The 23,233-nt window shown below is 40.5% G+C and overlaps 1 protein-coding gene across 1 annotated transcript in view; it reads right to left on the reverse strand.

Annotated features, from left to right (window-relative positions):
• Positions 1 to 706: 706 nt before the first annotated feature.
• The window catches only part of themis (thymocyte selection associated), a 28,507-nt gene continuing 5,980 nt past the window's right edge, over positions 707 to 23,233 (reverse strand). The window contains exons 3-6 of the mRNA XM_060913565.1: positions 20,204 to 20,665; positions 12,351 to 13,384; positions 3,370 to 3,472; positions 707 to 1,342 (exon numbers count right to left, since the gene is read on the reverse strand). Coding sequence (XP_060769548.1) covers positions 1,173 to 1,342; positions 3,370 to 3,472; positions 12,351 to 13,384; positions 20,204 to 20,665 — 1,769 coding nt within the window. The 3' untranslated portion in view covers positions 707 to 1,172. The remainder of the gene's footprint in view (positions 1,343 to 3,369; positions 3,473 to 12,350; positions 13,385 to 20,203; positions 20,666 to 23,233) is intronic.

The raw sequence follows: 23,233 nt of genomic DNA on the forward strand, positions 1-23,233 counted from the left end.
TTCTGGTGTCTGATCCGATTTCTCTTTGATTTGTTTGTTTGGCCAGTTCCCTTTTGTCTGGTCTTTTTGATTTGGTCAGTTCCTTTTCATCTGTTCCCTTTAATGTTTTTTTTTCTGGTTTATTCAGTCAGTTTTCTTTGACACGGTCCCTTTGATATGTTTTGTTATGGTTTCTTTGGACAGTTCTCTTTGATCTGATCACTTTGATTTGGTCACTCCCCTTTTCACCTGTTCTGACCAATCTGTACTTTTCTCTTTGATCTGATCTAAAAAGGACATTTTAAATGCTTTTTGCTGTTTCTTTGGCCATCCAGCCTTCAAAATCCAATCAGCTATCGTAATGAATCTGTCAGGAAATCTGAGGGCTGGACCTGTGTGAGGAACAAGAAAAAATAGGTTTTGCGCGCCCTCTAGTGGCTGTTTCCTCGAAATGAAAGGCAGGAAATAATTATTAGACTTGGAACATAATTAAAAGGCCATTATTGTTCACTTTTATATGAATCATTAGGTCTTTCCCAGTTTTAAAACTTTATATTTTGCCTTCATCTGACACCTGATGGAGTAAGAAACTCAGTCTCTCTGTTACTCTCACTTCATCACCAAGAAAAAGAAGTTGTTGATATTGTTTAAAAATCATAATTTATTCCAAAACTATGATAATGTTAACTTTTAAAACTCTTACAAGAGGAAATACATAACTGTTGAGTTTTGGTGGGGTTTTTTTCTGGTTTTCTTGTACACATTTTCAGAATTAGCATCAAAACTACAATCTCAGATAAAAGCTAATCATGAAAAAAATGGCATCATACTTGTTTTCCCAAGTAAGTCTTTTCACACGTTAACCTTTTGTATACTGGGGTGAATTAAAAAAATAGCAGTGATTTTAGAGCTCTTACTCCAATTCAATATCACATTTGCTAGCATGCTAACACTGTGTTAAAGTGATCATAACTGCTTATCACAATGACATTTTCCTGTCCAAAGAATAAATGTGAACATTTCCTTCTGCTGAGAGGAGCACGAAGAGGTCTCTGTTTATAACATGCTAATATGTGCTAGCGCATGCTAACAACAGGCTAGCTGAGGGGGAAAATTCTTCAGGGAGTTGTTTGTTGTTGTTGTTGTTTCACTGTAACTAACTTTCTTTTCCATATAGTGTAATTATATGACAGCTATATCGCGTTATTTGGTTTAGCTTTAGCAGAAATGCTAATGGATTGTTCATTGAACTGCCTCCTGATGTTCTCAAGTTCGTCTTCATCGATGTATTCATAATCATGTGTGTCGTCGTCGTCCGCTTGGTTTAGACACACATCTTCCATACTGCGGCCTCTGCTGACAGCTGGAGGTGGAAAACACACACATGCCTTAATACCCTTCCATTTATACACAGATTCCCTCAGCTAATTAACGCTATGCTAAGCCTAAATATAACGCTAACTTTAAAGGGCTGATGACACGTTTTTGACATCTTTGGCGATGTTTTATAACATAAAAAGTAATTCCCGATGATCCATATATTAATTCACGAAGACACCTATTTTACAAGTTATGATAAAAATCGCGGCTATTTGGGCAAATTTGACGGGGCTGCAGCACCCAGGAGACGAAAGAGGAGGAGGGGCTATATGACGTCAGCGAAAGAACCTTCCTCCTCACTTACCAGTTTGTTGTTGATGTGGCAGGTGTTCAGTTTATCATTATTAGTATTTTTATTAGACATTATTATACATTATTATAATATATATATGAGTTATTATGCCTTCGCGTTGTGTTGCCGGCTTTTGCTCCAAAACCTACAAGGATGGGGTAAGTTTATTCAAGTTTCCCAGAGATCCCGAGCTGCATGCGAAGTGGGTGAAGCAAGTCAGGCGCACTCGTGACAAGTGGGAGCCCTCACCAACATCCGTCCTGTGCTCTGAACACTTCGATTTGGATTGTTTTGACACCCTTCCCAGCTTAAAAGAATCTCTTGGGTGTTCAGTTCAGCACAAACGTGTGCTGCTACCATCAGCAGTGCCTACAGTATTCCGGAGGGGGTCTACTAGTAGCTATGCCGGATCCAGCAGTCGCCTGGGACAAGGCGACTCCTCCAAAGACAGTCCTCCTGTCAGAACATGTGTTGAGAAATGACATAAGATAAAGGTACGTAGAGCTATAGAGTGCTCCGACATGATGCTAAAAATAGTAACCATGCGGTCTGCGCAGCCATCTTGGAAGTGACTCGCTCCAGAGCGCTCATAGAGTACACATTCATGATAATCATAAATGTAATCATAAAGTCGGCGTGATATCAGTCATGTATTTGCTTGTGAAAGCTTGCGGCTTTCATGTAACTGCTGCCTAGCAATGAGAGGCAAAGGGTAAAGAGGGTAGGCTATCATAGATTCTATTCGGAAGAGATCAACACGTGATTGCTTAAAAATGAGGTATTTTAACAATTTGCATCTGTTTTGTGATTATCGTGACACTTGTGTGTTATATAGAACTGTATGTCTTATCAGCACATCGAGGATCTTCCACCGGAGGCTTTAGCAAGCACTCGTAGCAACACTACACTTTACCCTTTGCCATGCGTTGTTAGGGAACGGTAGCAAGTACCCCGATGACTGACTTCAAGAATATGTAGAAAAAAATTTAGAAATTATACTTTCCAAGAGTCATTTGAGCTTAGTGTATTGCATTTCCATTTATATTGTAGGTTCTTGCTGATGTTTTTGCGGAGTGTGACGCAGCTGCTGAATCAGAAGCTGCAGAGTTTGTATGTACTAGTTGTGAACATTCACGTTATTATCAATCTCATTTATTTAAAATCAGATAAAATCATGCCATCATGATCACTGCTTAAAGTACCAGTATTTGGTTGTTGAAGAGCTAGCACTAGAGAGTTCACCGGCGTTTTCATGCGCCATTTCCATTGAGTAGAACAGCCAGTGAACCGCAGCGTGTTCTTCCGCTGACGTCACAGCATGGCCGCGAGCCACGGACCCAGTTTTCTTGCGCTGTGCAATTAAAAGTTGGATATTCGTGTAACAACAGCTTCTTTTCACGTAATTATAACAGAAATCTAACATGTTTGCCATGTTGTATAGTTTATTTAAGAAATTGCATAGAGTCATGTTCGTGTCATCAGCACTTTAACTCAAGTAAACAAACGGACTTCTGGGGACCAACCTAATGTTCCTATCCTTGTGGAAATATAGTCCCCATTATAAAGAAGAAGAAGAATCATTATTTGGCACTTAAAATTGTGTGCATATAAAACATTCAAACATTAACCAAATTACTTATCTACTGTATGTTTTGTGCAGAAGTTTAAACCCCTCTCTGGTTACCTGACCAGGTGTACAGCCTGACTGATGTTCGTACCTTTCTGTACAGTAGTTCTGGGTAATGTAGCAGGAATTATGGCATTTTTCTCACTTTCCGTCATCGTGCAATCTGTGGAACTTTCTCGGCTCACCGCTGCAGGCTGACGTGACAGAAAACATGCACAAGGTCAGTTTAAACCATACAGATGTTAAACATTTGGAGAAAGACGCACATTTAACGTTACGAGTACTATTAAAATTAATAGTAGAATTAATATTGTGTATATCTTCATTAAATGTAATTAGCATAAATACGCGGGTGATTATAGGAAATCAAGCGTGCTGATTGGTCAAGAAATTCGGACTATTTCTCGATAATCTCCTCGAGTGACTCAAATGGCGGCCAGTCGCTTCATCACTGTAAGTGAAGAAGAATTACAAATGATGAAAGAAAATGCTGTTCCTGAAAGCACTAAAGATGCGACAAAGTTTGGTCTAAAATGATTCAATTAAAAAAACAAAGTATTTTATGTGACTCGGCATAGATAAGTAACAAGTCTGCACCGCAAAGTTTTACATTTGTGTACCACTTTTGAAGTTTGAAATAAATGATTTTGAATATGTTGGTTTTAAATAATCACCTGTGTATTTATAATAAAAAAATTATCCACCTCAGGCTCAGTGAATAATAACCTCAACTTCATCTTAGTTATTATTCACCGATATTCACTTTGCCTTCAGTGAATAATTGTTAAATGTTCAGTAATTCAGGTCTTATTTAACTGATCGGTGATTTCTCTACATCTCATCATAGCACAGAGACAGCACTGGTTAAAGTAGTAAATGACCTACTGTTGGCGTCTGATCGGAGCTGTGTCTCGCTGCTTTTATTGCATTGATTGATTGATTGATTGATTGAAACATCGTCATAAACAAACAGAATAGCGTAGCCACAAGGCAGTAACATCATAATGTTCGGAAAGGATTAGGAATAAGTAAATAACTTATCAAATCCTAACCCTCTATACCACCGCTAATCAAACGTCACTTTCCGCCATAATAAACTATATATACACAAAAGAAAAAAGCAACAAAAAAAGAAAACATACCAACATGGTATAATATCGATCAAATCAAATTATATATACAGATACTTATGCATATATACACACATACAATACATATATACAGTACATACATATACGGTATACCTATATATACCTATAACTATACACATCCATACATACACAGACACCCATATAATTATGCATATTATGCTTATATATTATATACAATTATGCATATAATTGTATATAATACATTATATATGCTTGACCTTAGTGCAGCATTTGATACCATTGATCATTCCATTCTTCTGGATAGACTAGAAAATGTTGTGGGAGTTAAGGGAACGGCCCTCTCCTGGCTCAGCTCTTATTTAACTGATCGCTATCAGTTTGTTGATGTAAATGGTGATTTTTTTTGAGACATACTGAGGTGTTCCACAAGGTTCTGTCTTGGGTCCACTGCTTTTTTCTTTATATATGTTTTATAGAATTGAGGAATGTGTAAAGGACATTAGACACTGGATGCTTATTAACCTCCTTCTACTTAGCTTCGACAAGACAGAAGTACTTGTACTCGGACCACATACAGCTAGAAGTAGGTTTTCTGATTACACAGTAACTCTGGATGGCCATTCTGTTTCTTCACGTGCAGCAGTAAAAGACCTCAAGGGGATTCAAATATTTTATGATCACAACATTCCCACAGCATTCCTGCATGACAATCAGCCAAAATGAGTTTGTTGTGTGAAGTTTGTTTTTAGTTTTGCACTGAAGCTACATGACTAATGTTGATAACAAGCAATGGAAGCTTATAGCTACCAGTTTAGACATGGTTTCTGGCTCTATATGATACACTATTATCTTGTGAGCTACAACCCCAATTCCAAAAAAGTTGGGACACTGTGTAAAACATAAATAAAAACAGAATGTGAAGATTTGCAAATCATGGAAACCCTGTATTTCATTGAAAATAGTACAAAGACAACATATCAAATGTTGAAAATGAAAAATTTTATTGTTTTTTGAAAAAAATATATGCTCATTTTGAATTTCATGTCTGCAACACATTTCAGAAAAGTTGGGACGGGGCAACAAAAGACTGAAAAAGTTGTGTAATGCTAAAAACAACTAATTTGGTTAATTGTCAACAGGTCAGTAACATGACTGGGTATAAAAAGAGCATCCCAGAGAGGCGGAGTCTCTCAGAAGGAAAGATGGGGCGGGGTTCACCGCTCTGTAAAAGACTGCGTGGGCAAACATCTCATCTCATTATCTCTAGCCGCTTTATCCTGTTCTACAGGGTTGCAGGCAAGCTGGAGCCTGTCCCAGCTGACTACGGGCGAAAGGCGGGGTACACCCTGGACAAGTCGCCAGGTCATCACAGGGCCATGGGCAAACAGTGCAACAATTTAAGAATAATGTTCCTCAATGTAAAACTGCACAGAATTTGGCGATCACATCATCTATGGTCCATAATATCATTAAAAGATTCAGAGAATCTGGAGAAATCTCTGTATGCAAGAGACAAGGCTGAAAACTGACATTAGATGCCTGTGATCTTCAGGCCCTCAGGAGACACTGCATTAAAAGCAGACACGTGTCTGTAGTGGGCTCAGGAACACTTCAGAAAACCATCGTCTGTGAAAACACTTCATTACTGCATCCACAAATGCAAGTTAAAACCAGACATAAACAATGTCCAGAAACCCCGCCCCCTTCTCTGGGCCTGAGCTCTTTTACGATGGACTGAGGCAAAGTGGAAAACCGTCCCGAGGTCTGACGAATCAAAAGTAGAAATTCTCTTTAGAAATCATGGACACCACGTCCTCCAGGCTAAAGAGGAGAGGGACCATCCGGCTTGTTATCAGTGCACAGTTCAAAAGCAGCATCTGTGTTGGGATGAGGGGGCATTAGTGCACATGGCATGGGTAGCTTGTACATCTGCGAAGGCATTATTAATGCTGAATGATATAAACACGTTTCAGAGCAACATGCTGCCATCCAGACAAAATCTTTTTCAGGGAAGGCCTTCTTTCTTTCAGCAAGACAGCATGCCAAACCGCTTTCTGCACATATTAAAACTGTGTGGCTCCGTAGTAAAAGAGTCCGGGTGCTAAACTGGCCTGCCTGCAGTTCAGACCTGTCTCCCATTGAAAACATTTGGTGCATTTTGAAGCGCAAAATACGACAAAAGAGACCCCAAACTGTTGAGCAACTGAAATTGTGTATCAGTCAAGAATGGGACAATATTTCTCTTTCAAAACTACAGCAATCGGTGTTCTCAGTTCCCAAACATTTACAAAGTGTTCTTTAAAATAGAGGTGATGCAATACAGTGGTAAGCACGCCCCTGTCCCAACTTTTTTTTTGAAACATATTGCTGACATGAAATTCAAAATGAGCATATATATATATATATATATATATATATATATATATATATATATATATATATATATATTTTTTTTTTTTTTTTTTTTTTTTTTTTTTTTTTTAAAAATCAATAAATTTTCTCAGGTTCAACATTTGATATGTTGTCTTTGTACTATTTCCAATGAAATATAGCACTTCCATGATTTGCAAATCATCATATTCTGCTTTTATTTAGAGTTTACACAGCGTCCCAACTTTTATGGAATTGGGGTTGAAGAAGTCATTCAGCTGATAACAGGTACAGATTAAATTGATGTAATGTTTCAGAATGCAGACTTTTTTTTTTTTTGATGTGAGGCACATGACAGCGTGATGATATCGACATGCAGCTTCCATGATATTTACTTGGAGGCTATAAGTGTTAGTTAGCTACATTAGCCGTGCAGGTTCAGTGCAAAAAAAAAAGGATTTATAAAACATATTTGTAATTTGGCTACAAAGAATGCTAAAGCAAATTATTATTAATATATACTTTTTAAGGAGGGTTTCTTTTTTATATAAAATACTTTGTGGTACAAATAAGCAGCACAAATAAAGGTTAGTGACTGACTCACTGGAAGTGAAAGTAACTAAATACCCAAAACAGCAAAATAATTTTCGGTTTGCGGCAAGAATTTACAAATTCACATTTTCTTTGTTTGAATGTTCTTTGTTTGGTCTTTTAAAATCAAATAAAACTAGAAAAACACTCGGAGAGCGCAGACCTCCACCAAGAATCCTTTAAAAAATCCGGGATCCAGAAGGTGATCCGGATCACCGCCAAAATTTAATGGATTGTTACTTGTGCCCAGTCACACCTCTGGAAAAAATTTCAGAGCAATCCGTTCATTACTTTTTCCGTAATGTTGCTAACAGACAAACCAACAAACAAACAAACCAACGCTACCGAAAACATAACCTCCTTGGCGGAGGTAATAATGTGCATTTTAAAAAAATTTGTATTTAAATAAGTCTGACAATGAATACAGTGGTGGGCAGAAGTTTACATACCCCAACAGAGTGTTTTGTTTCTTGGCTATTTCTAAGAGAAATTGAATGATAATACACAAAAACCTTTATTTCACTTGTGGTTAATGGTTGGCTGAAGCCATTTATTGTCAAGAAAATGTCAAGAAAATGTTAACTCTTTAAACCATTATGACAACAAAATACTACACAAATGACCCTGATCAAAAGTTTACATACCCCAATTCTTAATGCTGTGTATTTCCCCCTTTAACATCAATTACAGCTTGAAGTCTTTTGTGATAGTTGTCAATGAGTCTCTTTATCTTTTCAGATGGTAAAGCTGCCCATTCTTCTTGGCAAAAAGCCTCCAGTTCCTGTAAAGTCTGGGGCTGTCTTGCATGGACTGCACGTTTGAGGTCTCCCCAGAGTGGCTCAATAATGTTGAGGTCAGGAGACTGAGATGGCCACTCTAAGACCTTCACTTTATGCTGTTGTAGCCACTGACAAGTTGATTTGGCCTTGTGTTTTGGATCATTGTCGTGCTGGAATGTCCAAGTTGGTCCTATGCGCAGCTTCCGGGCTGAGGCGTGTAGATTTTCCTCCAGTATTTTTTGATAAGTGACTGCATTCATCCTGCCATCAACTCTTACCAAATTTCCAGTGCCTTTGTAGTTCACACATCCCCAAAACATCAGAGATCCACCACCATGTTTCACTGTGGGAATGGTGTACTTTTCATCATAGGCCTTGTTGATTCCTCGCCAGATGTAGCGTTTAGTGTTGTGCCCAAAAAGTTCAATTTTGGTCTCATCACTCCACACAACTTTTTGCCAGAAGGTTTGGGGCGTGTCTCTGTGCAGTCTGGCATATCGTAGACGGGCTTCTTTGTGGCATTTGCGTAGAAGGGGCTTTCTTCTGGCAACTCTCCCATGCGGCCCATTTCTTCTCAAGAGTCTCCTAATTGTACTCTTTGAAACATCCACATCAACTTGTTTCAGAGAATCTCGAAGTTCACCAGATGTTATTTGGGGCTTCTTCTTTACATCACGCACAATTCTTCTAGCAGTGGTGGGTGAAATTTTTCTTGGTCTACCTGAACGGGCTTTGGTGTCTACAGAGCCCCTGACTTTCCACTTCTTGATTATTGTTTGAACAGTGCTGACTGACATTTTTAATTGCTTTGATATTTTCTTATATCCCTTCCCTGATTTATAAAGTTCAACTACCTTTTCACGCAGGTTCTTTGACAATTCCTTTGATTTTCCCATGGCTCAATCTCAAAGATGACGCGCAGCACTGGATGAGGGATAAAAGGTTCTCTCAAAAGTCCAGCAATTTACTGACTTTTATTTTCACCCACTAATTAGAAGAAAACAGATCACAGGTGAAGGTAGTTGCCTTTAATTGCCATTCAGTCCTGTTTATGTCAAATTGTGTACAGGTTTTCAGGCCAATTCACAGGGGTACGTAAACTTTTGATCAGGGTCATTTAGGTAGTTTTTGTTGTTTTCATGGTTTTCAAAGACTAAACGCAGTAATGAATGCAATAAATAGCTTCAGCCAACCATTAACCACAAGTGAAATAAAGGTTTTTGTGTATTATCATTCAATTTCTCTTAGAAACAGGCAAGAAACGAAACATTCTGTTGGGGTATGTAAACTTTTGCCCACCACTGTATATATTTTTTATTCTAGGCATGAAAGAAACTCTAAACTAATCCATAGGCCGGTTTCTTATCTAACTAATATCTAAAAGTATGAACAATGAGACCAAAAGTAACAGGAAATATAATTATAAGGAATTAGAAAATATTGAGGAGATAAATAAATATCAGTCTACCGTAGATATAAAGACTGGAACCATGACCAAAGAGTGGACGAGAAAAGTGTAAACATGACCCCCCCAAAAAAATCTGTCAATTCAAGCATATTTGCTTCATTATTGTTATTTTCCTATAAGGGTGTGCAAAGATTTGCACAGTTATGAGTGTGTGCTTTTGTTGTCTTTAATTTCAGTGAACTCGTGATTCGCTTTTTATCACTAAGTATATCAAAGTAGCGCGTGACTCAGGTGAGCTTCGCACTGACGTCACTAATTACATCACTTAACCACTCGAGCGCTTTACTTCTGGCTTTAGACAAATAAAAGCAAATAAACTTTTCTGTTCAAACCCAATGCCTTAAAACGTCGCATATTTTTAAACAATTTCTATAATTTGATATTTATTTTGTGTGAATATGAAACTTTAAAGGTGGTTTGTGGTTTTTCTTCCGATTTTCTCCAGAGTTTGGAAATCTGCGAACCGCACATCATCACTTGACATCGAGGTCACTAATTAAACACGTGTTAAGCAGGTGTAAAGGGATATTAATGAACAAATAAACAAAACAAGCAAAAATCAATCCATCCATCCATTTGGCCCTCGTCAGGCATCAAAAAATCTAAATTGTTTCTATGTTTACCAAAATAATCAAAAAAAAAGGAAGTAATTAAGTAAGTAAGCATTGTATTTTGGCCCCATTGGACTTCCATCAGATGTCTCGAAAGCAAAGTATTTTCATAACTATAGGTTTAATTTTAGCATTAGAATTTCAATGCCAAATTTCTGTTTAAAAACACCAAATCTACTTTTAAAAGTGATATTTTTCTGTTGATATTTCAAGTTGTATAATATTTTGAAGCCTGCATGTATATAATCTTAAACATGGCATCTTTAGTCAACAACTTAATTTGTCACACTTTTACATCATCAGGTTGCCATGTTGGTTGGTTTTGTTTTTTGCCTCTTCTTTGCACAGGGAAATGTTCTGTATTAATTTGTTTTGTGGCAAAAACCAATAAAGAGACTGGTGGGGAAAAACAGGAAGCTTTTTTTAAAGGTCCCATGGCATGAAATTTTCACTTTCTGAGGTTTTTTAATGTTAAAATGAGTCCCTCTGACCTTCTTAAGTCACCCCAGTGGCTAGAAATTTCATAATGTGTAAACCAGACTATGCCCAACATTTGAGAATGGCGCGTCAAAACGGCGCATTGATAAACTCTTCCCTTTACTACGTCAGCAAGGGAGATGATCCCCACGCCCCCCCTCTGGATTCCCACCCACTGTATGGATTGCCCGCCCAGTTGTAGTGAGGAGACCATAGAGGGAGGACACAACAACATGGCATCACCTAAGCGAGCGAAACATGGAAATTGCGCTGTACATGGATGTGACAACACAGAAAAGAGTCTGTTTTTCCTGCCGACGGGAGAGCCCCTGAAGACGCAGTGGCTTAATTTTATTTACTTCAATAATACGCCGTCGAGTCTACCTAAGACGGTGTATGTTTGTCAGAAGCATTTTCCTGATGAATGTTTCCACAACTTGGGACAGTACAGGGCAGGTTTTGCACATCAACTGTCACTGAAGCCTGGGTCCGTACCAAGCGTCCCTGCCGCATCAGCCACAAACACCGAACAAGTGTAGAACTGTTAAGTCATTTTGCCGTGTTTTAAAATCGGTGCCACATTAGCCTTGCAATGGCTACATTAGCTGTGCAGCTAACCGCTTCCTGCAGTTAGCCAGGTACTCTGCGCTACAAAACCAAAAAGCATGCAGCATGCTCTGTTATAATAGCCAATCAAAACAGTTTTTACAAAGACACCCGCATTCTTTTTTTAAGTCACTCGTTCATTTTATTTGTTTGTTCAGTAAAAACCCAAACATTTGTTGAATTTATTTTATTTCCTCGCGTCGCACCTTAATGACGTCAGCGCGCGGTATTTTTCCCTTCGCGGTTTGTTCCTTCTCTCTCGCCATAGTAAGACACCCACATCTGCTTGTTCTGACCCACTGGAGGTAGCGTCACAGTGCTGTTAGCCAATCAGAGGTAACACGTTTACATGTCATGAATATTAACGATAAGACCCGCCCCCACCCTCTACCCTTCCCCGCCTCCTGCTTCTCATTAGCAAAACGACGCACTGGGAAAAGCACTGAAATGGGGCTTTCTCCCAGGAGGCTATATCTACGTGCCGAGGGTTCATTTTGAGAAAGGCTGCGGATATAACATCCGGAAACCTCCACGAGCCCGTTTAAAGCATCAACAAACCACCATGCCATGGGACCTTTAAGGCTTTAAAAATAGGCTATACACTTCACATTCATTTATTTATTTGTCTTATTTATTGCAATGACTTCTTGCAAATTTGGCAACCTCCATTCTCACCAAAAATAACCTTTCACCAGTTTGATGCAATCTAGTGACATTTCAGAGAGCCAGTAGTGACCTCTAGTGATGTTTCTTGACAATACCATCTGTATATCTATTCACTGTATCAACAATATTTACGTTAACACATGAAGTCATGAGATTTTTACTGGAATGCTAGCACCAAGCTAGTGGGCTGGTAAAGTACCATAAATGCCACAAGTCACCATTATAATTCAGCTAAAACAGAAATGAGCACAGACACATCACCCTGCTGGATGCCAAAGGAAATGTTTGTAACAGGGTGGAAAATATTAACAGCTGTAGAACTGTAGAGCTATAGTGTTGTCTTGTCGGTACAGTGACTTCACAATGCCTAATGAATTATTGGTATTAATTACCTTTAGCGAGCAGGTGGTGGATTTGTCAGGTTTTGCCAGCTGTGTCCTGACCGGTCGCTCTGGAGGTCGTTTGGGTGTTTTCGGAGGTCGTGGTGGGGGTGTTACTGTGGCTACAGCATACCTCCTCATGGTGTAGTAACATTTCTCAGAAATCTCTTCAACAAACGAGTTGACGCTGCACGAAGGTTCCCCGTCGTTCCATCTTTTATCCATGTGAAGGGTCATGTGGGTGCGGTTTACTGGGATCTCCGACCAGCTTGAGAGGTCAGTGGTCGAGATGAGCAAATAAGGGTCAACGATTTCTTCCTCAATGCGTAGGCCTGGAACTCCAGCCAAAATGTCCTCCTTTAATGAAAGATCACGAACAGAAACCTTGACGTTGAATGGCAAAGGGAACCAACGGCAAATCTCTGAAAGGGAGTACTGTCGTTTATCATGGACGACTTCCATAAATCCGCCGTCTAAAAACATCGGGAGACGCACAGCCTCATGAGACTTCCCTTTAATCTTCAAACACATCAGGGAATCCATCATTTTTCCAGTTTCAACAGGTTCTTTTTTCTTCACTTGAAACTCATCCCCTGCAAGAACAGATGCCAAACCATCGTAAATGGAATCAAAAGCTCTAGTAGCTACAACATGCAGTTTTTCAGTGTCACTTTGTGCTCGTTTTAGGTCGTATGCCGTCGGGAATTCACGAGGCCGCCGCTTTAGCCGTCCATTATAGCTTGTGGGAATCAAGAAGTGTCTGGGTGATTCTTGCCGGATTTCCGTGGCAAGGATCCGCTTGGCTTTGTAAGCACCATGGACGATTATTTGTGTGCAAGCTAACAGGGATGCCAACTCTTCTGGCATGTTCCCTTCAGTTGTAGGTCTTTCAATCACTTCAGCCACAAAGGGGAAGATCTCGGAAGGTTTTTGGAACACATCCTGAAGGGAAAGTGGCTGAATGAAGGAGCTGGTGTCAAACTGATCCGTCACATCCATGACTTCCACATCCAGGTTGGATGGAATGACGACTATGTTCTTCCCCACTGTGGGGAGAGGAAAAAAAACGAGAAACATGAGATGTAGAGAATGTACATTTGGGTAATATTTAAATCAGATTTTTAAAATTATTTTTGTTACAAAATCTGAAGAGGTGTGCTGGGTCAGTGGAACCAAATATTAACTCTTTAGTGTTATTTCTGTAGAAGTGGGGGTGTCGTGGCTCAGGTGGATAAGGCACCATACCATAAATCCGGGGACCCGGGTTCGATTCTGACCCAAGGTCATTTCCCGATCCCTCCCCATCTCTCTCCCACTCATTTCCTGTCTCTACACTGTCCTATCCAATAAAGGTGAAAAAAGCCCAAAAAAAATCTTTAAAAAAAAAAATTCTGTAGAAGTAATATCTATGGAAGGCTTCACTCAGGATTTAGATGTTTATCACAATACTGCTGTAATACCGAAGATCAAAACATTTTTCCAGGGAGACTGAAACCTTTTGGGGGTTAACAGCCGTGTCCTGGCTCATATCCTATCTTACAGATCTGGACCTCAGTCGGTAAATGTTAATGATGATCTTTATGCGGAGAAAATTAAAGTTTGTTGTTCCATAAGGCTCTGTTTTAGGATCAGTTCTGTTTCCTTGTGTATGCTGCCACTGGATACAGTTAAGCCCTTTGCACACCAAGTCCAAATTCCACCCATCCATCCATCTATTATCTGTAACCGCTTATCCTGTGCAGGGTCGCAGGCAAGCTGGAGCCTATCCCAGCTGACTATGGGTGAGAGGTGGGGTTCACCCTGGACAAGTTCCCAGGTCATCGCAGGGCTGACACATAGAGACACACAACCGTTCACACATACATTCACACCTACGGTCAATTTAGAGCCACCGGTTATCCTAACCTGCATGTCTTTGGACTGTGGAGGAAACCGGAGCACCTGGAGGAAACCCACACAGACACAGGGAGAACATGCAAACTCCGCACAGAAAGACCCCTGTTGGCCACTGAGCTCGAACCCAGAACCTTCTTGCTGTGAGGTGACAGTGCTAGCCACTACACCACCGTGCCGCCCCCAAGTCCAAATTTTCAGACAAAACATTCACAGGAAATCACTTTGGGTCATGAAATGTGTGTTCTTATTAGTCTTTAAACACCAAGAATGAAATTTGGTACGATGGAAAAGTTAAACTGGATCTGTCTTGTTTGTGAAATTTCACATGGGAAAATTATTACCCACCCAATCAAATGAGGATTCCACTGGGTTCCATTGATGTTGCATAACAGAACAATAAGTGGAAAAACCCAGCAAAATGGGTGAGCAGCTCATTAATCTTGTTGCCCAGTGTCACGTATCTCCGCTTCAACTCTTGAATGAGGTTATGAAACTTTCCTTGTTCTGGTCTCTGTTCCAACAACCCAAAACATTCTTGAGAACACATCTATAATTATAATTGTTTTCATCGCTTCTTCACCAGAAGACTCCATCGTTCACACAGGACACTGATAGTCATGGCATGAAACGAGCATGAAATATTGCAAAATTCACATCAGACTTGATGAGTATATTCCGTGTGCGAACATTTTGCATGCAAACTTTTCAGCCATGCTGAAGACACCCACAGACTGTGGATATTAACCAGTGCTTAATTTGTGAAGTGGGAGGTCCCGGAACGCAGGAGGTGGGTGGGTCCGGCAACTCAAAAAAAAAAAAAAAAAAGGCGGGGGGTGGTTTACTATAACTTTACGCACACACGCCTATTGCATGACATGTATTGCAACAGCACCAGTTATCAAATCCTGGACAACAATGGACAACGCTCAGAATGTTCTCCAAACAGGCACTCAAGTTCACTCTCGCTCTCCACACATACGTTAAGGCAGGGGTTGGGAACCTTTTTGGCTGAGAGAGCCATGAAAGCCACATATTTTCAAATACATTTTCGTGAGAGCCATATATAAAAAGTGATGCTGAATACAACTAAAATGCATTTTTACGTATGACCAACAATCTCATCTCATCTCATTATCTCTAGCCGCTTTATCCTTCTACAGGGTCGCAGGCAAGCTGGAGCCTATCCCAGCTGACTACGGGCGAAAGGCGGGGTACACCCTGGACAAGTCGCCAGGTCATCACAGGGCTGACACATAGACACAGACAACCATTCACACTCACGGTCAATTTAGAGTCACCAGTTAACCTAACCTGCATGTCTTTGGACTGTGGGGGAAACCAGAGCACCCGGAGGAAACCCACGCGGACACGGGGAGAACATGCAAACTCCACACAGAAAGGCCCTCGCCGGCCCCAGGGCTCGAACCCAGGACCTTCTTGCTGTGAGGCGACAGCGCTAACTACTACACCACCGTGCCACCCTGACCAACAATTTGAGTGTAATATATTCTTTTTCATAATGAAGAGGCTCTTGACATGCCGTCTTCCTCCTGTCCCCCGCTGAATATTTTGACGCAAACGTAGCTTGGCGTGTTTCGAAGTGTCGCTTTATTTCATTGTTTCATCGATGCAATCTCATCATTGTATAGGCCTATTGGACACAAAGCAGAACCCTCTCACCCCACAAAGGCGAATTCCTCTATCCATTCCTGTTGAAATGTACGGTAGCCTACCAGTCACCTTTTTTCCCCATTTCGCCATGTTCTTTGTCAAAAGGCTTTGCTTTGCGGACAGCTAACTGACTTTTTCATTAAATGGAGGTGTACTTCTTGATCTCAATGTGAGCTGATTAATCTGCGAGCCAGATGCAGTCACCAAAAGAGCCACATCTGGCTCCCGAGCCATTGCAGACCCCTGCGTTAAGGCAACAGCTGGATCAACAATTAACAAATCAAACACAGGTTACAATATATTGATGGCCATAATAAAACACAGCAGAGTAAAGACTTAATCTTGCTTGTGTATCTGACTGAGCTTATAAAGAAAGTAAATAAATAAAACGGTCCTGGAGCTTGCACCCACAAAGACCGTAGAACGCATTTGAACAATAGACCTACCACGTGTTGACCGACCCGGCAGTGGCCCCGCTTGGCAAAAAAATAAATAAATAAAATATCATCAGACATTATGATCTTAGAAAACGCTTTAGTGACGAACAGTTACAGACAGTAATAAGTCGTGATATTATGTTATAAAATATTTTTTATTAGGCTATATATTAAATTATACATTAAATTTATCTTCTAAAATAACAGACTGTACTCATATCACAACCGGTTTATTTCACCGTCGGAGATCAGATCACACAAGACATGAGTTAAATGACTCATTTTAAGGATTTAAGTAGGGTATTTAAAAGCATAGCCTAGGATTTCAAGCATATTTCAAGTTTAAAAGCAGTGCCAGCAAACGTAAGTGCAATCAATTCAAGTAATAGTTACGAAATAAAGGGTTTACAAAACAAGTTGGAGGATTCATTTAAAGGATTCAAGTTTTACTATATTCCAAGGATTCGAGTAATGGGTAAGTAATAACGGGTTTTTAAAAAGTGACGTGAACCATTTTTTCTTTTTCAAGTAACACGGTTAATTCTTTTCTTAAGTAATAACGAGTTGACATGTAACGTTTTTTTTTTTTCAGGGCAGTGATCCGCCTACACCCTTCACATAGTCGAGGATTTGTTCTGTAACTGGGATTGTTCGCAGGTGGTCGGCAGGTTCAGGATGCACCGGCGCTTTGCCAGCCCATTGTAGCTCTCTCGGGTTGCTCCGTCACGGGTGGAATCCTGCGCTGGCTGTGTAAAATGTCTGTAGAGGGCAGGGTAACGTTTAGGATCCAGCTGTCCTGGGACTTTGAAAAATTTTAGTAAGCTTTCTTCTTTTTAGTAAGCTTTCTTGTTCTTGTTCGGCAGCCATTTTGGACGGCACGCTTAAGTCCTTCAGTGCAAGGCGGTATGAGATGGTGGAGACCTTTGCACATTTTAACAAGAAAGTAAGCTGTGATTCGTGTTAAATTGGATCTGCCTTTTATCACAAACACTGTACCCAGCCTTGGTATGGAGCCCCGTTTATTTATTTCTGTGTCCCGTTTCTTTCTAGCCTCTGTTATTGCATTTTATGTCTGATGTCTGCTACATGCAACCCTAGACAAATTAACACTGCCTTGTTTCACTGCTCAGATGGGTTAACAAACACTGACCCATTTACTTTTTGCTATATATTTTATCAAAATTGCGTTAACTGATAAACTAACCTGAAATGAAATGATCACCGCAAAGTCTGGAGTACTCTGTTGGCTCCCAATCCTGTCTCTTCACAGCTGCAATCCATTTGGCCCTCTTGTCTGGGTCAGTAGGAAACCGGTAGTGATGTGTCGGTTGCGAACGATCCGGTTCAAAGAGCCGGCTCTTTGAAGTGAACGACGGGAGCCGAGTTGGGGAGCCGAATTAGTTTTTTGTCCTTAGGTGCCTCAGAGAGAGAGACTTTCACAAAAAACGTTGCTGTCCGATTGCGTCTTTGTGTTGTCTATTACCATTCAAAGGAAAAAAAGTAGCATGGTGTACGCCTACTTTTTTTGGTTGGGGGGGTTGATGTCATTCACAGCTGCGAAAATACGAAAATTGGTGTAATGCTTAAAGCTGTGGAGCGCAGGGGAGAGGAGTCTGTGAGGCACCTGAGGAGGGGAAAATCAGCTGTGTATTTTATATTGGTAATATAACACAGTTTTGCATTATGTTTGTGAGAAAATAATTTATTAATTGGTAAGTAAGTTTACACTGCTATACTTTACAAAGCTTTACAATGGCTACAAAAACTAAAAAATAAAATGGAAAACGTCCTATTGATAAAATATAAATAATAATGTAATTAATTAACTAGTTAATTGCAGCAATTAAATCAAAAATAAAATCTCCGGAGCCGTTTGGGAGCCGAAAGAGCCGGCTCCTTATAGTAAGAAGAGCCAAAAGAGCCGAAATTCCCATCACTAGAAACCGGTAAAAGGAGCGTCCTGCACGCTGTCCCTGTCTGTTGTGGCAGCCCGCAGCACAACAAGCAAACACCATGGTTATTTATCGAGTGCTTACTGACAAATTAATCTATTCTAGGTGTCTGTAACACGTTTTTTTTCAAGCCGGTTCTCCCTCTCTGTCTGCAGCGTTAGTATGTAGCTTGACGTTCAAAATGGCGGACACCGGGGCGTCACGTGACCCTGTGACGTCAGGTGAAATACCTCAATTGAGCGGAAGTATACACTCCATGCCCCCCCCCCCTCGCATAGATTTTGTGGACGTCATAGGAGAGAAATCAACAACAGATATCAAAATCAAAACCGAACACTAAACAAATTATTTACTTATTTATTTAATTTATTGTTTGATTTTTTTTCCCTTTGTGGTGGTCACGGAGGTGATCTGATCCATTTAAATAGCTGCCGGAACACCGAATGAAATGAAAATAGCTGCCGGATCCGACGACAGAGGTTCCGGATCTTGTTCCATCATGTTCCGACTCAAATTAAGCCCTGATATTAACCAGACAATGGACTGCTTTTTTTAAAATAAAAAATAATTTTGAGGACTGCATCAAGAACCTCAAAGCGTGGATGCTGAGTCACTTTTGCTTTTCCTTGGGCCACGAGAAGCAAACTGTCCTCGTATGAATGCTGCATAGTGTTTCAGATTCTGCTCCATTCTACACCATCCAACTGAAAATCCAGTCCAAAGATCTCATTTGACACTGATGTAGATAACATTCCCAGGATCAACATTACTTCCATCTCATTAGTATGTGAACTAATACACAACTGTTACCAGACTAATTCATGCATTGATTATCTTCAGATTTGTCTGCTGTAATGCCTTATTGTGTGTGCAACATTTCCAGGTGATTTACATATAGCTTCAAATTATTGCTCTACATAACCTGAGAACTTTTGGTCTATTGTCTGCTCTTCTGCTTTGATGAAAATGTTCATCAGTACCTACAGTAATGGAAAGCTTTTCCGAGTTAGGGACAGGAATACAATCTTGATCTTGAAATCTAGACTGGAACCTGAAACGTTTAGCCATTAGAAAAATGCTTATGCTTCGAAATACAGGTGCAGATATGAGAGTTCATGGATATAGTGAGTTAACTGGGATGTTGACAGCTCCCATAGGGATACGTTCTCCCAGTAACATTTTATGTATCATGTTAGACTTTCTAGTTTACCTCCATCCTCCTGCCTGAAGTGAGATCAACACAGCTGTGGATCCCATCACCCTCTGAACCTGTCTGAATTATGCTGAAGCTCTGCTCCTTCTGTTCCTACTGCTGGCTCATGTTTCAGCCATTCACCTTTCTGCTGCTGCTCTAAAAAAAAAATGGATGCCCCTCCAACAGTCGAGGATGAGTTCTTCCTGCTGTCATGATGGACCTGCCTTATGTTGCGCTCAGTATATTTTCAGCACAATCAGCGCCATTCACTTGGACATTCTCAACTATCCAAGTACAGTTGGAGCCTGATATCAGAATTCCACCATCCGGAGTTGACCAGAAAAGTCAGGAATTCTTCCTTGCACCAGCTCAAGTCATTGGAGAGCCTTGAAAACATCATCTCTGGCTTGCTCGCTTAAGGCCTGTATCTAATCCCTAGACTATGGTTCCCAACCATGGTCGTAGAGAACCCCATGTCCTGAATATTTTAGGTGTTTTCTCCGCTCCCAACACACCTCATTCAACCCATCAGCTAATAATAGTCCTTAGCTGAGAAAACACTTAAATGTGCGGAACTCATGCCCTAGAAAACACCTGCTGTTTTAAGTGCTATACAAATAAAATATGTGCCAAACAGCAACTCGTACATGTCAGTGGTTCCAAGCCCTTGATGTACAACTACACAGCATTTCAAATAAGAAGGTTGTTACTTACCTGACATGACGGCTTGTAACTCGTACACAGGAGTTAACGTCAACTCTCCACACACGTTTTCCAACAAATTGGAAAACAGCAAATCCTTTACGGGCAGGTCTTTTGCTACAGTCACAACTCTCTTCCTTCCATTAGGGATTTTCCACATGGCGAGCTCTTGGAGTGTGTAAAATTGATCATCCTCACACTCCATGAAATTCCCTTGCTGCGAGAGGCCAAGCGTGAAGCAGAACTTCGGTTCTTGATGAAGGATCTCGCATACAACATAGCCTTCCTCACCATCGTGAAGGGTGGAGGTAATTCGGAAGATCTCTCCCTTGTTCAGTGAGCCTTGTGGGAGAACAATTTTCGCCGAGGACAGGAACACCGGTTGGCTGAGTACGTGAGTTCCAATCTTCAGCGAGTACACGATTTCTCGGATGCTCAGATAAGGTTCAGGGTCTGCTACGATCCTAAAGAGACCTTTTACACAAATACAACATCTTGAGATGGACCACCAACAAAATCTGAAAATCCATAATTATTTCATAGATTATAAATGCCTGGAGTTTGAAAAAATATGGTGGGAAAGTAATGATTGTAAAAGTAAGCTTCATTTATTCAACAATTTCAGATGCCCAGAAATCACACATTTATGATACTTTCTTGGTTTCCACATTCCTTGTCAGGTCATTGTGTCCTGTCCTCTTTACAGGAATGAGTTGTCCCTATAACATGAAGCTCATGTGTTGCTAGTTGTTAGCATGAACAAAGAGTACAGAAGTTACCAATGTAGTAGGGTGACCAGACGTCCCCGTTTTCCAGGAACAGTCCCCAATTTTGGTGGCCTGTCCCAGGCTGGAGCTGTCCCTGGAAATGTCCCTGTTTTTAACCATGCCTGACAGACCCGGGGAAAAAAAAAAAGACCAAAACATCTACCAGATTTCAGCAAACACTTCATATATTGTTTTGTGGATCATTTGAAGACGGGCTCAGGCTGATAGCAGAGGTGTTCTAGAGCAGGGGTTCCCAACCTTTTCTACTTTAAGGCCCACCTACTCATACTTGTTGGGGCCCATTAAAAAAGATCCCCAATTAATTTGGCTTATTGATTCTATTAGAATCTAATAATCTTTTGTAAAACGTATTAATGGACTGCAACATCACTCCCTGTTACACATGGGAGCCCAGGAATCAAATAAATATAATAAAGACATTTTTAAAATGTAGGTATTGTATTTAAAACTGTATGGATGTGCCAGAAGCCAAACCATGCAGCAGGGCATTCTCAGTCAAAAGGGAATGAAGATATTAAGTGGGGTTTTTTTTGCTGTTTTTTTAAGATTGTATATATTTATTTTAGCCTTCTGTATTTGTAATTATTTGTATCTATACATGCACGACCCCACCAACTCTGCTGATCAACTTTTCCTGTTCAAATAAAGTCATTCATTCATTCATTCATTATGAGTTGGAAATTATCCATTCTTCGAGTTCCCCGACATCTCAAACTACCTGGTGCTGCAGACATCGTTCTACACGGACACACAGATGAAAACTTGGAAGAGCATGGAGGAGAACAACTTTTTATATGTGGCTGGGTTAAAGATTTGGGGATCAGGACACTACAAGATAAATTGTGTATCATTTTTGCCCAGGTATGGAGGAATTTCTGGGCTTTCTGTACGTGTATTTGAGATGGTTGCTAGGACGCTACAAGTTTTAGTCTCAGGTGTAAACAAACCACAGTTGCTCGATTCTCAATCCTCCCTGCTCTTCTATTCCAGCAGGCATCATAGATCCATATAAGTTACCCACAAACATATTTATTTATTCTACACACTGCTCTCTCTCTCTCTCTTGCCCCTTTTCCACCAAAGCAGTTCCAGGGCTGGTTCGGGGCCAGTGCTTAGTTTGGAACCGGGTTTTCTGTTTCCACTGACAAAGAACTGGCTCTGGGGCCAGAAAAACCGGTTCCAGGCTTGTACCAACTCTCTGCTGGGCCAGAGGAAAGAACCGCTTATGTCAGCAAGGGGGGTGGAGTTGTTAAGACCAACAACAATAACAAGACCACGAAAGATCGCCATTTTTAAGCAACAAGAAGCAGCAGCTGTACAAACGTGAAGTCATCCATTATTATTATTGTTGTTGTTGCTGCTTCTTCCGTGTTGTTTTTGCTTCGATATTCGCGCCAAGGTTTATGCAAACATAGCGACGTAACTGACGTATACAGCGACATAATGCCGTGGCTTCCCTTAGCACCGCGAGCGATGGAAAAGCAAACTGGTTCTCAGCTGGCTCGCAAGTTGAACGAGTTGTGAACCAGCACCAGCCCCGAACCAGCCCTGGAACTGATTTGGTGGAAAAAGGGTATCTGTGTGCATGTGCACACTCGTGGGTTAAATGCAGAGGAGGAATGTGACAAAAATAAAAGCTCGTTCTTCTTAATTTACCCACAAATGTTTTTTATTCCACTTGAAAAGTTTTCAGCAAACTAGCTACCAGATTTGGGACACTATGATATTCTAAACTAGTTAGTATTTGGCTTCAAACATGAAAAAAATTCACAGCCCACTAGATGGTGTTTCGCAGCCCACTAATGGGCTGCAGCCCAGTGGTTGAGAAACACTGTTCTAGAACACCTCTGGCGAGAGCCTCTCCACTGTTGTGATTGGTAGAGCTGAGGAACAACTTTTTAGCATAGCGCGAGACTCTTTGTCTAAAGTCATTCATTCAGCTTTGACAGATCGCTTCAGCCATTCCTGGACAGGTGAACCACCGTCTTTTCTTGTAGGCCAAAGTGAAATTGTTTGTCGTCTGTTATTTAGCTTTTAAATGTATAAGCTACATTTTGCGATGCTGTATATGACATAACATTGCTTGTCACACTGTACTGAGATGTAACGCTTGTCCATTACTAGTGGCATATATGGTAATTAATTTAATATATTTACTTTCATGGGTCTAAAACATCTATTTCAGTGAGCCTACAATTTAAGAGTCTATAAATCTAAACTGTGTACCCATACCACAGATTTTCACCTTGTCTTT

The sequence above is a fragment of the Neoarius graeffei genome, chromosome 2, assembly GCF_027579695.1.
Source record: "Neoarius graeffei isolate fNeoGra1 chromosome 2, fNeoGra1.pri, whole genome shotgun sequence".
Taxonomy (NCBI): Eukaryota; Metazoa; Chordata; class Actinopteri; order Siluriformes; family Ariidae; genus Neoarius; species Neoarius graeffei.